The 17218-nt window shown below is 40.8% G+C and overlaps 2 protein-coding genes and 1 long non-coding RNA gene across 5 annotated transcripts; 1 reads left to right on the top strand and 2 right to left on the bottom strand.

The window, feature by feature from the left end:
• Window positions 1-182: 182 nt before the first annotated feature.
• LOC108953365 (uncharacterized) lies at window positions 183-1841 on the bottom strand. Its single transcript, XR_001979029.2, has 2 exons — window positions 1498-1841; window positions 183-1176 (listed from the first exon to the last, which is right to left on the bottom strand). It is a non-coding gene; the product is annotated as an uncharacterized LOC108953365 (long non-coding RNA).
• Window positions 1842-3251: 1410 nt separating this feature from the next.
• On the top strand, window positions 3252-6842 carry LOC103990496 (phosphatidylinositol 4-kinase gamma 5). The gene is made up of 2 exons (XM_009409662.3): window positions 3252-3447; window positions 4198-6842. Exon 2 carries the CDS (start codon window positions 4450-4452, stop codon window positions 6403-6405), a length of 1956 nt encoding a protein of 651 aa, XP_009407937.2. The 5' UTR covers window positions 3252-3447; window positions 4198-4449; the 3' UTR covers window positions 6406-6842.
• A 907-nt stretch (window positions 6843-7749) lies between these two features.
• Window positions 7750-14408, bottom strand: LOC103990497 (WPP domain-interacting tail-anchored protein 1). 3 transcript variants are annotated; one of them, XM_065157704.1, is made up of 5 exons: window positions 14028-14408; window positions 10938-11472; window positions 9659-10857; window positions 8288-8452; window positions 7750-7901 (listed from the first exon to the last, which is right to left on the bottom strand). In XM_065157704.1, the coding sequence occupies exons 2-5, from the start codon at window positions 11437-11439 to the stop codon at window positions 7851-7853; spliced, it is 1917 nt and encodes a 638-aa protein (XP_065013776.1). In that variant the 5' UTR covers window positions 11440-11472; window positions 14028-14408; the 3' UTR covers window positions 7750-7850. The 3 variants fall into 3 exon arrangements, with proteins under 3 accessions (XP_065013776.1, XP_065013777.1, XP_065013779.1); XM_065157705.1 differs by having other exon boundaries at window positions 10938-11457; XM_065157707.1 differs by lacking the exon at window positions 7750-7901 and having other exon boundaries at window positions 7976-8452.
• Window positions 14409-17218: the final 2810 nt, after the last annotated feature.

Raw genomic sequence — 17218 nt, 5'->3', positions numbered from 1 at the left:
TTTCAGAACTTGTATCATTCTGGGTTAAAATATGCATTCATATACTACCAATGCCTCTCCCTCCCTCTAATACAGTTTTTCATGACACCACTTCACTGAATCTCATACAAAGACTTTAAGAAATACTCACCACATAGTGTCGTCAATAACAGATAAATCTATATTCTCTGTAGGCATATTGATAAGAGAAACGAAGGAAACATGCATTCCATATCCAATCAAGTAATAGCTCAATGTCAAGTCATAACACTCGTAAGCAAACAGCACATTTAGCTATCGTAGATAAAGATTATAAAGAATAAAAGCTTTTGGTCAAACACAAGTGAGCTTAGATCCCCAGCATAAAATCTGTAGATGCTTTAATGTTCTACAATTATGTAACGCTTTCAAGACCAGAAAAAAAACTCCCTCTAATACAGTTTTTCATGACACCACTTCACTGAATCTGCAAACCTATTATCTCAACTCGGTAACAGAATCTCATACAAAGACTTTAAGAACTACTCACCACACAGTGACGTCAATGACAGGTAAATCTATATTTTCTGTAGGCATATTGATAAGAGAAACGAAGGAAACATGCATTCCATATCCAATCAAGTAATAGCTCAATGTCAAGTCATAACACTCATAAGCAAACAGCACATTTAGCTATCGTAGATAAAGATTATAAAGAATAAAAGCTTTTGGTCAAACACAAGTGAGCTTAGATCCCCAGCATAAAATCTGCAGATGCTTTTAAGACCGGAAAAAGGAGAAGATCAACAGAAAGGATAACTCTGACAAGAGAAATCTTGTAGGCAGCAACATAAGAAATCCTTATACAGAATCTTTATTCTTTTAATCGAACAGAAGAGCTAAACCCTGCGAACCCTAATTTAGAAGATTCTTTTACACCAAAATAAAACGAATCAAGAAAGAATACCTCTCTCGCGCAGGCAAAGAGATCGACGGGACTAACCCTGCTGGTTCACACGGAATAAGGTTTGTGCGATGGGCTTCGATGAGAATCACACAGCGGATTGCGAGAAAGAGCAAGAAGAAGAAAAGAAACCAAGAAGAAAGAATAGCCCCAGGAAGGGAGGGGCGTTAGATCGTCATGCCGACTCTTCTAAGCCATTCGCCTCTTGATCCTCGTCCAACGTCCGATTAACTTACGCCATATAACATCGAGATCTTCGACATGGAGGAGGGAGGGAGATACATAATTAAAAGAAAGAATTAAAGGGAAAAAAAGAAGAAGAAATAGAATACAGGCTTGTGGAGTGGGTTTCCATGAGCGTAACACAGCACATTGCGAGAAAAGAGGCAGGAAGAAGAAAAAGCTTTACATCCAGGAGATAAGGAGCCCTCGATCTGCCTGTCAACTTTACAAAGCGATTCCCCTCCTAATCCTCGTCCAATGTCCCATGACGTCGCACCAGATCGCATGGCAAGAATAAGGCAAGAAGAAGAAAGGAAACCAATCAGAGAAAGCTTCCAGGAAAGGAAGAATACCTCCGGGAGAGGAGTCGCCCTCGATCTGCACGTCAACTTCACGAACCGATTCCCCCCCCTAATCCTCCTCCAATGTCAGATCAACTCACACTAGGTCGCAGCGAAATCTTGGACATAGAAGCGGGAGAGAGGGAGGTCCACCGAAACCCTAGGAGGGAGAGAGCAGCGAAATCTTGGCCATAGTGAAGGGAGAAAGAGATCATCCGAAACCCTAGAGAGAGAGAGAGATCCACCGAGAGACGGATCGCAGCGAAATCTCGGACGGGGAGGGGAGGAGATCATGCGAAACCCTAGAGAGACAAGACGACGAACCGGTCGATGAGTTCCTCTTCCTGCAAATTAATAAGAACCAAAGGAGCAAAGTGAAATTTTATAGTCTCTATTATATATATATATATATATATATATAATAGAGACTATAAAATTTGTTGGCGATAAGAAGTTATGATTGGATTAATGTTTATGTCTGAACTATAAGATTACATGGTTCAATTAATTTAGGATAAAATATATTAAAGATTTAGTGGGCTTCTGATCAAAATTATCGGATCCATTTATATTAGGAAATTTTAAACCATAATTTTGATGAGAGAAAATTTATCTTTTGACTCTTTATTCTCTACTATATAATTTAGGAATTCAAAATAATAATATAATAAAATAATAAAAAATCTAATTTATTTTCTTCAAGAGAATCTAATTTATTTTTAATAGATCCATAATAGAAAGCTTTAATTGTTTAAGATATATTAGGATGTTCGAAGTATTATATTTATTCACAGCATATAAAGATATCTAAGATTTATTCTTAATTCATGATAATTTCTTATTTAGATTTTTTACATTAACTTTTCATAATATAATTAATTTTATTTTTCAATCAAAATATATATTAACATATTTTAATCATTTTTGGCACCTGAGGTTGGTGGGTGTCTCCAATGTGAGCTGTTTTGAAGAAGCCAAAGAGGAATTATGCTGTGCAGAAGCTTCACAGAGGCATCTCCGTCGAACCTCTCAATTCAAAACAGCTCACCGTATTTGTCTTTCGCATCGCTCACTGCATGCAAAGGACCAATCCACGCCACCGGACACAGAATTGGGGCCGTCACATCTGATCCGCACACTGATACTTCCGAAGGTTGACGCACCAAAACCAAGCATATCTCATCCATCATAACAAAACAATTAAAGAGACCACTGTTTGGATGCTCGTCCTTTTCCTACACTCTGCCCCTATTTTTGTATTTTTAAATGCCCCAAAAACAAATGATGTGATCATTTATAATTAAATTCAATATACTTTAATGGTTAAATATTAAAAAAAGGAGTCACGTCCTCACGACGATGGCGTTCGTGTAATTATCCTGTTGCAGAGGTCCATGGAGAAATCGCCGTCGGCAGAGGTCCCAATCGTTATCCCCCACGTCATCGTGATCTCCGATCCGACGGACGAGATCGTCCCTCTTCGCCCATCCGACGGTACCGGTTGATCTTCCAGACTCTTCCGTTGGATAGGACCGAGTTCTTTCTCCGGGACTGTTGGGTCCCACGAACGCGCAGTCCAATCGCGAGGCGGGTAGTCGAGTTGAGTTGGCAGCGAAACCGGTCGGGAAAAGTGCTGGTTCACCAACGGCTGAGATGGTTTCAGAAGACCGAGACGAACGGTTAGATTCATCTCGTGGCCCACTTAACCACGGTTACTTTTGAACCCCAGGCAAGGCTTAATATATTATAAAGAGGGCCAGAGGGGGACTGGCGGCGGTGTGGTTGGAGGTCTGGGAGGAGTACCGTAGAGGTCTTGGCGTCGCTAGCGCCGGGGTCACAGCGGTCGACCGTTCCTTTGATATCATCGAGCCGTCGGTGCCCGGCCCTCGCCCTGCCGCTGGGGTCGGACCAGACGGCCGGCGTCGCTCCCTCCAGATCTTCGCCGCCGTCGTAATCGCCTCGGTAGGGCTTGATCCCAGTCTACTTGATTTCGTTTCGGTGGATTCGTTCGATAGTTTTAGTTCTGTTCATATGTTCGCATCTCAAGCTTTTCCCCTTTTCCTTCGGTTTGACTTGGACTCGTATGGTTCCCTTGTCCTCAAAGCAAATAATGTTTGATCTAGTTGCTAATTGTAGATTTCATGCCTACATGTTTGATCTTTGTATGCAAATCCATCTCTTTGGACTTGATTTATTGGACGAACGGCACGTTGTTGTGCTCTTCCAAATTTAAAGGAACAAAAAATTATTGTTCTTTGTGATTTATGTAATTTTTAGTAATCGATGATTTATTCACTATAGAGATACATTTATTTTCATGTTAATTGCGCGAATCGAATTCCAGGAGTTAGTTCTTATCTAATACTACGATCAAATGCAAAGTTCAATGCTCAAGGGGATTTAGCACACTAAGAATCATAGAGTAAGAGAAACTTGTAGGTTCAGATTCGATTTGCATGCTTGGATGCAGGTGATATTAGCTTTTGTGATCTCAAGGGGATTTATTGCATCAACAATAGTTAGTTCTTTTTTGTGTTCTTGTATGCAATTATTTCTGTGCATTATCCTGCAAGTGATTCACTCCTGTGTTTATCTTTCCCGTTCCGTCTTTATCTTGATTAGAGAAAAAAAGGGTACTGAATTCACCAGTGAATTGGTAGTCAATAAGTTCGAATTCTTAGCTAAAGTTCTGACAATGGGACTCCCTTGCAGCATTGGGTTCTTCACTTTCTAAATGGCTTTTGAAGCATAGAGGAATTGCTAGGCCTCCATGACTCCTACCAACTCTTCTTGATGCAAAGCTTGTGGTTTTCCTCCATTTCATGATTGTTAATGTGCATCTTCCCCTCTCCGTAACCGCGTCAGCCTCTGTGTTTGGCGTGCGCACGAAGAAGAGGAAGAAGACATCTCAGTTTGGCTTTCCTGGCCTCCTCATTAACCTTTGACGATACCTTGGTGATTTCCATGTCTTTTAATTTGGACAGCCCTGTTCAGACCCAGATGGCAGTTTCAGTCTTAAAACATACCACAAGTGGTGATTTATGTGGTAACAGAATTGGCGAAGGAAAACCGGTGGGGCGGCGTCGGGTGTTTATCCAGACCGAGACGGGCTGTGTGTTGGGTCTCGAGTTGGATCGCCAGGACAATGCCCACACCGTGAAGAGGAAGCTGCAGATTGCACTCAATGTTCCCACAGAGGAGAGCTCACTCACTTTTGGTGATCTTGTGTTAAAGAATGACCTCAGTGCCATCCGGGGCGATTCCCCGTTGCTTCTCTCGAGGAACTCGATGCACAGGAGTTCCTCGACCCCGTGCCTGTCCCCGAGCATAAAAGATCATCAACAGAGGGATTCCAGTGGGCCGATTGAGATATTGGGTTGCTCAAGCCGCTGTGACCGGATGAAACAGCTCGTCAAGGATGCCGTGAAGGCCATTAAGAGTGGTGTCGATCCCATTCCTGTTCACAATGGGCTCGGAGGTGCCTACTATTTCAGGAATAGCAATGGTGACAATGTTGCAATCGTCAAGCCAACGGACGAGGAACCATTTGCGCCTAACAATCCAAAAGGTTTCATTGGTAAAGCCCTTGGCCAGCCAGGTCTGAAAAGATCTGTACGTGTTGGTGAGACGGGCTTCAGGGAGGTTGCCGCATACCTTTTGGACTATGGAAACTTTGCAAATGTTCCTCCGACAGCCCTTGTAAAGATAACCCACTCGGTGTTCCATGTCAACGATGGAATGAATAATAACAGTGGAGCCAGGCACTGCAGCAGAAAGCAGCAGGTGATCAGCAAGATTGCTTCTTTCCAGCAGTTCATTCCTCATGATTTTGATGCCAGTGACCATGGCACATCGAGCTTCCCTGTTGCTGCGATACACAGAATTGGGATACTTGATATAAGAATTTTCAACACAGATAGGCATGCTGGAAACTTGTTGGTGAGGAAGCTTGAAAATGGGATTGGTAGGTTTGGGGGAAGGATGGAACTGATCCCTATAGATCATGGCCTCTGCCTGCCGGAGAGCTTGGAGGATCCCTATTTTGAGTGGATCCACTGGCCACAGGCATCAGTACCATTTTCCAAGGATGAGCTAGAATATATTGCCACTCTTGATCCGATGAAAGATTCTGACATGCTTCGGATGGAATTGCCAATGATCCGAGAAGCCTGCCTCAGAGTCTTGGTCTTGTGCACAATTTTCCTCAAGGAAGCAGCAGCTTTTGGGCTTTGCCTAGCGGAGATCGGTGAGATGATGAGCAGAGAGTTCAGGGGAATGGAAGAAGAACCTAGTGAGCTGGAGGGCATATGCATCGAGGCAATGAGGTTAGCGGCAGAAAGAGAGGGGTTTTATCCAAAACCTGTGCTAGAGGAGGAAGAAGATTTCCAGTTTCAGATGGAATGCAATGAGGATGATCAGCATGTGATGTATAATTCATTGCATTCGTTCGACTTTGGACTGAATGGAGGATGCCCCAGAAGCCTTCTGTCAAGGTTGGAGGAGAGCATGGAGGAAGAAGAGGAAAATGAGGAGGAGAACAAAGAGAGCAGTGTCACCGGCTTCCCACATGTTTGTGAGAAACTTCTGTATGTTTCCGAGCTTTCGGCATCACTGAAAGGTGTCAGCATCACTGGAAAGACTCGGAGGAACCAGGTTGGAACACAGAACAGGAATACTTATAGTACCGGTAAGGCATACAATAGGGATGGTGGAGGCATTCAATCTGTGAATAGTAGGAGTGCTGATGAAACGCTACCTTCAAGCGTGAGTTTTGTGAGGCTGGCAGACATGGATGAAGAGGAATGGGCGGTTTTTCTTGAGAATTTCCAGGAGTTGTTGCCCAATGCATTCCAGCATCGGAAGTGTTTGACCACAGGTCAAAGGCAGATGCAGAGACTGGGCACTTCTTGCCAGTTTTGAGTAGGAGATGAAATGGAGACAGGATAGAGTGGATCGGTAGTTTGATTCCAGTTTGTTGTTTGCGCTGCCCTTTCATGTAGGTGTGAAGCATGAAGCAGGATTAGAATAACATCATGCAGATCGGCAAGGGAGGAGGAAGTGATCTTGTATATCTTGGGTTGTAGTTGCTTGAAATAAAACATTAGGGAAGTTGTGTACATTTGTTAGACAGGAATCATGGGTAGGTCGGAGTTGCTTGAAATAAAATTTTAGAAAATTCATGTATATTCTTTGGACAAAAGATGTTAGTTCTTCATTATCTTTCACTTTCTCTGCATGTCGATACTGGCTTTGGATCAGGTGACTGTGAAGTGGTTGTAATTTAGTTTGAATTATTGTCTGTTTAACCAATCTTCCAATCGGTGGATTAATGTGAAGCCTATGTTTTCTTTTCTTTACATGGATTGTTTTTTTTTTTTTTTTTTTAATGAGAGCTCAACCATTCTATGTCTCTTTATCCTGTTGTGAAACTTGTGGTGGTTGCAGGTAATGAACTGGAGGTGATTGAGATTATTTATTGGATCATATCTTATGATAACGAGAATATGTTTGGAGATTTTGATGCAAAGATCTTTCCAGGAAGTCATTATTTTCATGCTAAATTCACTCCACAAGATACTAATGGCTTTAAACTTTTATTGATGCTATCTGTTTGTGATTCTTAGTAGGATAGGTCATGTAACCTAAAACCCTGATGTGGCTACAATTCTCTGAACAAAGCGGCTAGCTGTTCAACCTTGCAGGATTCGGGTTACGACAGTGGGGATTACAACACCCTACTTAAATGTATTCAGCTGTCCACCTAATTTGCAAGTTCTTGCACAAAGCCTAGCTAGCATGTCTCAAATGTGACCTTTTCACCACCATTGGGCAAAGATTTATGCCAGTGGAGGCAGGTGGAAACTTGATCTGAAAAATCTAACAGAGAGCGACAAAATCTCTGCTGTCTGCCAGTCTCCCTTATCCAAAATTATGGGCAACTCTGGTTCTGAAACAGAGAGCCAGAGATCAGTGCAGAACACAGATGAAGATGATGATGGGAAATGGGAAAACCAGGGGCCCAGTAGGTTGGTACAGCCCACTGGAAATCCGAAGGGCAATCAATGAAACAGCCGAAGTTTTGACGATCCAGACTCAAACCACACAATTATTATTCTGATGGTGAGAAGTATGTCTGCAGGCTGCAAGTCACTCTCCTGAGATAATCTACTGTGTAGTTGATGCTAATCTCTCTCTCAAAAATCAGAATATAAATAATCAAAAGCAAACAGTGAAATTGAAAAAAATTCTTGTCGATATACGTAGAATGCAAAGACTGCAATAAACAAGACAAGGATAGCCGAGAAAAAAAATACTTACCGTCTCCATCTTGGGACCTGCACCTGAGGATTCCTCCGTTGAAGCAGTCATCTCCGTGCTCTGTCGCTGGCAGGCACATCTGCAGCTAACTTCTCTACCTAATTGCATGTAAATTTCCGTTCAGCATTTATTAAAGAGGCTTCAGTCCCAACAAAAACACACTGAAATCATGTGATCGGAATAGTTATGGCATTTTCAAGAACATGTAGCCCCACAACAGACACACTGTTCTGCAAAATTAACATGCATCTTCATACATAATGTGTTCATCTCTAATTTATACAGACATTGGATACATGCTGGCAAACTACATCATGAAAATATACAAGTCTAACAAAAACTCATATTCCACACACAATCATCAACAAAACCCTAGTTTTCTTAATAGTTGACAAAAAAAATCAGTGGCCAGGGTGTTTCTCAGTCACTACTAGAATGAAAAGATCAATGTTTACACAGATTTTGGAGAACCAATAACCCCCACCTGAAAATCTGTAGCTGAAGACTCTGTCAATGCATCTATAGATGATTTTGGAAACCCAAGTTCAGTTCCATTCTGAGGTCCCTTGTAACTCTTAGGAATGTGGGCATCGCCCTTTCTTTTACACTTCTCAAGCAGAACTTTGTTCTTTTTCGTTAAGGCAGATATCTGCAAGCAGAAGTTGTACATGATTTTAGAAGATTAAAGCTTTTTGCTAGAAGTTCTCCAAGAGAAACCTAAAAAATAATACATATTCTAGGTGAATCAACTGCAAATTGTTGTGCTTAAAAACAATTTCACAGCATGTCCAAGGTAAGAACATAATTGAACATAAGCGCCACGATCACTCTGTCATATACATTTTTTTCAAACAGTGAAATTTGTTTGGATGCAATGAAAAAAATTTGGGGTTGCAGATGGCAAACAGAGCTATAGCATTGAATTTACATAGCGACTTAGAGACTAATGACCAACATAATTATCAGCACATGCTATTTGGTAATTTGTTTTTTGCCCATAGGATCTCGATTATTGTTTCCTCAACATTCTTAATCATGGCACCTGTTTTTCTTCTTTTGCCACCACCTCGTATCATTCTAGAGACTTCAACAAATTTCTCATTCTTGGACTTTCTCAAGAAAGGTGTCATACCTATTACCTTCATCGCAAATCCTTTACCTCTCTTTGGACCATATTCTATCTTTCCTCGAGTGGAACCAATCATGGAGATCTTTGTCCAACAGACATTACCTTCTCGATCTAGGACTTAAGATGATGTCTCAGCTTCAAATAAGATGCATGTTAAAATGTTGTCAAATCCGACATAATAGTAGTAGTACCAAGCATGTCAGAAAACGATGATACATCACTAGGAAACATATTGAAGGATACAAGGAGCACAGATATTAAGAAGCAGTCCAAAGATCAGGTTGAGCTTAGATCAAAGTTCTAACATAATCTGTTCACTGGACTGATCTTTTGTTTATGAATAGTGTTAAAACAGGGTAAAAGACAAAAGATTAAAATAAAAGAAGGATGCGAATTGGGAGTTTGGGACAAGAAAGGGCCATTCTGTTAAAGGTCATCTCAAGAATTAGAATGAATAAGATTTCATAGCAGCGTCACAATGTGGAAAAGTAGACATAACTGTGAGTCTTCAATAGTTTGAAGCACTTAGTTCAAATATGTATACTTATTGCTAAATATCATCGACCATTCCAAATGAAATAATAACCTGTAGAAATAATCAAATCAAGCATGTCCTTAACCTCAGATGCAAATGGTAACCATATCAGAAACATTAGTTAAACTTATTTGCTTGATGATTTAATGTTGAACAGAACAGCGAACAACAAAAGAAGAAAAGACACATACCTGTAACTGAAGACGTTCTCTTTCCAGGGCTAGTTTCATGACCAGATCACTAATAATTTTTGTCCTAATACCAATGTCTTTAGCGGTGGCTATTTTTGCACCCTCGGTTTGGTGCAATGATGTCTCTAAATATTCCAACCTTCCTCTTAGGCAACCCAGCTCTTCATTTAGTTCTAAATTGGTTTCAGTTAATAGAGTGCACTTAGATTCAGCATTCTCAGCCCTGCTTTCGGCTTTTGAAACCTTTGCTTTAAGATCCTCGATCATACTTTGCATATCAGTAATTGCAGCATATAACACATTCTGCTGCTCTTCAAGTGCTTCAGCAGATGCCTTTGCATGCTCCAACTGAGTGTTTGATTCCTTGTATCTCCTCTCTAAAAGGCTTCTCTTTTCAGATTCACTATTTCGAAGAAAAACAATCTCTTCATTTAAAGCAATATTAGATTTTCTCGATTCAGTATACTTGGCTTCTGCACTTTCAGCCTTGCTTTCAGCTCTCAAAACATTACCTTTGAGACCCTCCATTACATTTTCCATCTGATAGAGATCAGACTGCAGTGTACTCTGTTGTTGCTGACTGGTTTCTGCAGAAGTCTTTGCCAGCTGCAACTGGGCGTTAGACTCCCTAAGCTGCTCCTCAAGTGCCATCACCTTTTCCCTCAGAGACAAAATTTCTGCACTGGTCAGTATGCTTTTTTCTTCAGCTTCCATAACACTTGCTTTTAGACCTTTTTCCTTTGATGAAAGCATATCATTCAATTCTGCATGACTAGATGTCAGCCTCTCTCTGGCAGCTTCTTCAGTAGGTAATTGCATCATATTTTCCTCAAGATTAAATCTCATTTCATGTTCTCGATGCAGCGAACTGTTCAGATTAAGCTGAACAAGTTGAAGTTTTCCAGCCAGTTCTCTTGCAATACCCTGAAGTAGCTCTGCAGAGTTCTCAGCCTCAAATGCTCTCTCCAAACATATCTCCATCAACTCTTCCATGCAGTATAGCTCTCTTTCTGTGTAATGCAGTTTTATCTTAAGATCCTCTTCATTTGATCTATATTCTGAAAGTTTCTTTTCAAGATCCAATTCTCTGGCCAATGATTTTTCCAACATTTGTAAGACATGCCTTTGTTGATCAACAGTCTGTGGTTTCTTGATGGATGTCAAATGATCATTCTCAAGTTCCTCATTCTCATCAGACCCTAAGTAAATGAATACACATCATGTAAGTATGCACAAACAGAAACAAAAAAGCAATGTAATAAACTGATGGACAACTTACTGGTCTCATTATGAAACAAAGCTAGAGTTCTTTCAAACTTGGATGACTGTTCCCGAATGTCAGCAACTGAGTCTTGTAGCTTCTTCACTGATTCTTCAGCATCATGTAACTTTTCTTCTACTGTAGCAGTACAGTCTTCCATGTGCTCACCCTGACAAAAATTTTGGCGGGCCTCCATGATTTCAATTTGTAGCAAGGACATGAAGCTTTGTAGTTCATTGACCTCCATGTCTAAAATTCCAGATAGGATATCAGACTCGAAGGCCTTCGTAACAGATTCATCTGAGATGTCCTCATATCCCATGTTCACACTTTCAATGTCATGCGCTCTGTCGGCCACTTGCATCAAGAGCATCTCCAAGTTCAGTAGCTTCTCAGAAGAATACGCCACATCAAGTTCTACTCTTGTTAGAGCCTCAGCTCCATTTCCTCCATTTATTCTATCTTCACTTAATGATTCATCCTCTTGTAAACAGTTGCCATCATGATCATCAATAGCCATATTCTGAATATCCTTTTTCTACAGAAAAATAACCTGTAGATCTAATTAGCCTTTAATGAATACAGAAAAGAAAAAGGAAACAGATCATGAACCTCAACAAGCATCCAACCAATGTAGAAGGATTATCATTTTATAATAGTTATTTTAATGACATCAACTTATCTCCATCACATGAAACTACATCATAATGGATGAGTATTTCCACAAAAAAAAAAAAAAAACAAAGTAAGCTCCATTTACTTGCAGAAATAAATTAAACATGGTTGTAATGATATACTATTCTATACTTGGTATCAATTAATAATAAATTTGATTATAGATTTCAATCAATAATATGAAGACCAAAAGATAAATACAAAGGAAGTTTCATTCTTAGAATTGTTGTGGTAATTCACAGTATTCATGTCTCACCAGATAGGTTAAAATTAAACAACAAACAAGGACAGTAAGTATACTGATTTAGAAATCTAGAAGGATGCTGCAGCACTTGGATTTAGCAGGGCTGAGTGAGATGAGACAATTCAGAAAGGTTGCCACACGAGGGGATGAAAATAGGTTATCTAGTATACTGAGTCTGGACCTTTTATGTATTGTCACATTTACTAAATTTGATTAAACATATGGTCATGCAATACTGGCTCCTCTCATTTCCCAAATAAAAATCAAGGCCATACATGCCTTAGGGACTGAAACTGGATCCGGACAATAACTGGAAAATCATACAAGGCAGAACTACAAAAGGAAGCAATGCTGGCTCCTCTCATTTCCCAAATCAAAATTAAGACGATACATGTCTTAGGGACAGAAACTGGCTCAGGACAACAACTAGAGAATCATATAAAGCAGAACTACAAAAGGAACAAAGAAGAAAACCATAATTTTTTGAGCTTAAAATTAATAGGGGCAATCTGATGCTTAGAGCAGCACATCTGTAAAATTCTCTCTAGGTTATTTAACCAGGCACAAACATGTTAACGGAGTCAGGTTTGAAGTATTCATTGACCTTTGGGCTGCAATACAATCCACTATAGCTATTGACATGCAATACAATGTCATGGCCTTTGACAAGCTTAAAACAATCAGATGATCCTAAAACAACTGCTCAGGAGTGATTTACGGACTCAGATCTTTTTCTATACTGCACGACAAAACTCAATCAACTTCTGTCAATATCGGTGTTAAAAAATGTGAGGCAAATGAACCCAAGGTAAGTTTTATAAAATCAATTGACATACATTAATCACACAATCTCTAAAAATTATCTTAGTAACTTGAATTTATGGAAGTATTATAATGGTGATTGGAAGGTTCATTGATTCTAAAATACGCTTCAACACTGAAAATTATTCTATATAGACTTAAGTTGAACAATAATATAAGGACCACGATCATACAGTAGTGTCAAGGACCTGAGACTGATGAATGAAGATCAGCAACTGACATGACTGCCAAAAATAACTGAAAAGTTTCATTGACATGAAATTATTCTATACACCTGCCCTAATCCCATTTACCATGATGTGGAACAATTTGGGAAATAAATGCAAATGTTTGTTTCATGAAGATTTCTTAAGTGAGTCAAAATAACAGTCAACATTTTGAAAAAATATTCTAAATCGAAAGTCACATAAACAAATAGATATTTTGGAGTCTTACAAGCATTGTCATAAACAACTCAGTTTAGAACTTGGGACAAATTTTATAAGGTAACAAATCACAATTGACTGGTACTCATCCACAGAAAAAGACAATTTATACTGATCTAATGAGGCCTTCCTTCATCCAAGGAAGGGATTAAAAGCATTCAGGGCCTTTTTGTGATACAGATGATATGTTTTGGATCACTGAATCATAAACTTCTGGCAAAACTGGACCCCAAAATGGTAGATTATCCTGTTACTGCTTGTCAATACTAACAGAATTGTTTAGAAAGACTAACCTATATAAATATCTTCAAAGAAATAGTCTCAACTAACATATTACTTGAAGCATGAAATTGTAGGTTTATCATTCCACAATTTAGGAAACAATGTAGATCGAACGTCCTGAGGAAACACAGATTCTGAGAAAAGCAGTTGGCAGGGTCTTACTTTATTACTAGATGTTGGATCTAGTTTATGAAAAAAAGAAAAAGAACAAATAGAAAAGAAAAATAAAGTTGGCTTTGATGCCTAACTTTTATGCACTTCTTTCAACAGATAAATCACATGTCCGCTTCCAACATGAACAACGACCCCTACAGTGATCATCCTGCCCTCGGATTTAGCACCTAGGTCATACTGCATTTAAGATTTCTTCCGAATCCACACTGCCTGTTTTATCTCCGACATCAGAAGACTTTTCTTGTGAACCATGAAGAGAAGCGTTAAATCAAAGACTTACGCCCTCAAGAACAGTTGATATCTGTCAATCATCTTAAATCTTGGGACCGAAACGGCTCGAGATACTTCGGCAACACGAAGCATCAATGCATCTATTCGCAAGGTTAAGGCAATTTATCACAGAACGAACAAGCAAAGTTGAACCCTCAGACGAGCTTCGGATCTAAAGCAAACCATAAGAACAGCTGGAAACGTTAGAGGACTTACGACAACAATTCCGGTAGGGAGAAGAAAACGGATCGATCCGAGCCCCGATGTTTTCTATCGATCGAAAGGACCTGAATGTTAGAGTTTCGGGTGGGAATGCCGAGGCGGAGGGACGACGAGACAGACGCGGTGGTTCGACGCTCCTTTGGTCACCGCTGCCTCCAACGGAAGCGAGAGAGAGAGAGAGAGAAGGGTAAAGGCGTACGAATTGGGCCGGGTTTGCGGTTACAAAGCGGACTAACAGGTTGGGTCAAGTTGGGCTATGGGCCCAATCCTGGTCGATGTCCTATAAAACAGGTGCACGAATCATAAAGCAACATCGATGGTTCCTAAAACAACACATGGATAGATATCATTTCCTACGGTGAGCATAAGGTCTGCAAACAACATTTGTCATTTGAATCTGTTCTTCCTCGCTTCCGAGTTGCTGCGAGGATCGCACGCCTGTTTGCTTCTCGCCTCCTCCACCTCGTAGAATTCCTCGCAGGAGTAGGAAGAAGAACACTGGGCATGACCCTCCTTCCCATTTCCGTCCACGTCGTCACCGACGTCGTTGCACTTGGAACCATCCACGCCGCTGCCGATGAATCCGGTGGAAGCATCAGAGGCCATGGAGTCATCGTCACTGTCCTCGCTATCGTAACCTTTGTGCTCATCATCATCATCATCCCCGCCAGTGAACTCCACCTCGCTATCATCATCGTCGTCGTCGTCGTCGCCGCCATCATGATGCGTAGGCGAAGAAAGATACTTGGTCCACCCAGAATCGCAGCTGCTAAGTTCTTCTGCGTCATCTCCGGTGAGTTGGGAAGTATTCATGACTACGACTACAGAAGAGGAAGAGAAGACACCAACAGTGGATGGCTCCATCTTCTTATATAGGCAGGGAAAGAGAAAGCTCACTCAAAACCAGCTTCATCGAATACCTGAAGACCGAACTCATCTTTGAATCATCCGACAGTTTTATCAGTAGAAGAACAGCTTTACAGAAAGAGACAAATCAGCCATCACACAGCACAGCAGAAGCAGAAGAGATGAATGCACAGAAGCATGTAAAGTTACATCTGTCGTCAGCTCTTTCTGCCTCGCTTATCATACTCTCAGACAGGCAGCCAATGCTCACCAGCATTGCTTCTCACGCTTGCCTTTGTTTAATGCATCCCATATGGAATTCAGGGATTGCATTAGGTTTGTGAAGGTGTGATCGTCAAAAAGGTCTCTTGCATCAGACCTCACATCTGCTTGTCTTCCTAGCTTTTGTGGAAAAACAAAGACAATGTGGAGAACAATGCAGAGAGAGAGACGGATTATGGATGCGACGTCAGCATGAGCAGTCTGCTATTGTTCATGTTGATTGAGTTAGGTATGCCAAAACCCTAATAGTTTATGGGTTCTACTACTTGTTGTCGACACAACTGAGCTAGTGAACATAATTGGATAGACTCGGAAGCAGAAGAACACATGTCAAAGTTACTGTAGGTGTGACATGCCCCCTGAAACTGGGGTACCCTCCCAATGGGTTGTCTGAGAAAGGTGGACCATTGGCCGAAAGCTGGCTTCTTGATACTAATTACCCTATCATGCTCAAGTTAGGCAGCTCACTGTCACTATTATTTCTTTTCTGCTAAATGTTTTGGATCATGTGACTCTTGATCATTGCAGTCTCTGTGTGTGTGTGTGTGAGAGAGAGAGAGAGAGAGAGAGAGAGAGAACATGGGATGGTTCATTAGTTTTTTGTTTTATTAGTTTACCTACACATGAACACAAGAATGTTGGTTTCTTCCTCTTTCTTTCCTTCTGACTGCACTGCAAAGAAAAGCTTTTGATGAGTAGGAATGGCAGGTCAGTGCTACACATTGCATCACTTCCACATGGAATCTTTTTCACTATTCATCTCATCCAAAACTTGTGAGATCACAGTATCTGACTTGTCTCTGACATGAGCTACAGTTGAAGCTGTCCTCTTCTTCCTCCTGCAGAATGACATCTCTTCGTCTCTCGTAAGACATGTTAATCATGCCCTTTTTGGTTGGAAACATACATCACAACGGATGGGCACTATTGGATCTTCACACTAAAAGGAAATCCTAATGAAGACGATGTCCTAATTCTATATGATCCAAATAATTCTCCAGTGGGTCTACTGCATCCAAGTCAAGGATAGAAACAAGACACATTCTTCGTTGTGGTGTGGATGGAGGAGGAGGCTTAAACTAGTGGGGGCACTGGCAAAGAGGGAAGAAAAAGGAGATCCAAAGGAAGCTAATGGAGGTGATCATCATGCTCCCCACTGATCAATAGAAGTGGATATAATTGAAGCTGCCGGGATGCTTCCTGTTCCAAGCCCACCGCAGACAAAACTATGGGCAGTCGTCCCCGTCGCTGCTGCAACACAGTGGAAGCATGGGGCCATGGCGTTAACGCCCACGAGCCGTCACTTCCAACGACCCATAAGGCCACGGCCATAACCAGCAGTGCATGCATGCACGCATTTCATCTGACACTATAATGATCTCGGAGAAAGAAGGCGACCCTGGTGGTTCTGCACATCAGCTTCTGCATCTGCTCGATAACCCTACTGTTCTTGAACAAGGTTTACGTACGGATAGAACAATCAAAAAAGTAAGGTTTACGTACGGATAGAACAATCAAAAGTAATCTTATATGTGAAGTGACAAGCACACAAGATTCTGGTTGTATCTAATGGAGATTGATGTTCTTGGCCAAGATCACCTCAGTAAAAACACTTTTTCTTTGGAAAGACTCAATATCTGATACCAACATAAAAGAGAAAACTTGATTCGGTTTGTGTAGGTTGAGCATAAATCTGTAGCCTTTTCTTACAGATTAGACAACAAGAATATTTTGAGAAACGATTAGGATTGGTGGTAAAGTATGCGTCTTAGCCACAAGCAATTCTGAAGATGGTAATTCCAGTCTCATCACCCATCACATTTCTTGAAGTTTCATCTTTATCATCACCTTCATCCAAATTCCTTAAAGGAGTAGTCATATCTATTGATATATGTATGTTGGAGAGTTGATGCGAGACATGTAATCTAAACCAGTAATGATCTGCAAGGAAGAGACTTCATGCAAAAGCTTAAAGCTTCCTGGAAGCCAATTTAGATCAGAGAATAAAGCTTCATGGCATTCCTTGCCAAAGTACTTTTGTCAGAGAACAGACAAAG

This window comes from Musa acuminata, chromosome BXJ3-7, assembly GCF_036884655.1.
Source record: "Musa acuminata AAA Group cultivar baxijiao chromosome BXJ3-7, Cavendish_Baxijiao_AAA, whole genome shotgun sequence".
In the NCBI taxonomy this organism is placed as follows: Eukaryota; Viridiplantae; Streptophyta; class Magnoliopsida; order Zingiberales; family Musaceae; genus Musa; species Musa acuminata.
Note: the sequence above shows the minus strand (reverse complement) of the source record. Positions and strands in the feature narration are given on the sequence as shown.

What these genes read in the sequence shown, in the direction of transcription:
- LOC103990496 (XM_009409662.3), top strand. Translation starts at nt 4,450, where the DNA reads ATGTCTTTTAATTTGGACAGCCCTGTTCAGACCCAGATGGCAGTTTCA.
- LOC103990497 (XM_065157704.1), bottom strand. Translation starts at nt 11,439, where the DNA reads ATGGCTATTGATGATCATGATGGCAACTGTTTACAAGAGGATGAATCA. An exon ending in TTTGTTTCATAATGAGACCA is followed by an intron (nt 10,858 to 10,937) that starts GTAAGTTGTCCA and finishes TCATTTACTTAG; the next exon opens with GGTCTGATGAGAATGAGGAA. An exon ending in CTTCAGCTACAGATTTTCAG is followed by an intron (nt 7,902 to 8,287) that starts GTGGGGGTTATT and finishes ACATGCAATTAG; the next exon opens with GTAGAGAAGTTAGCTGCAGA.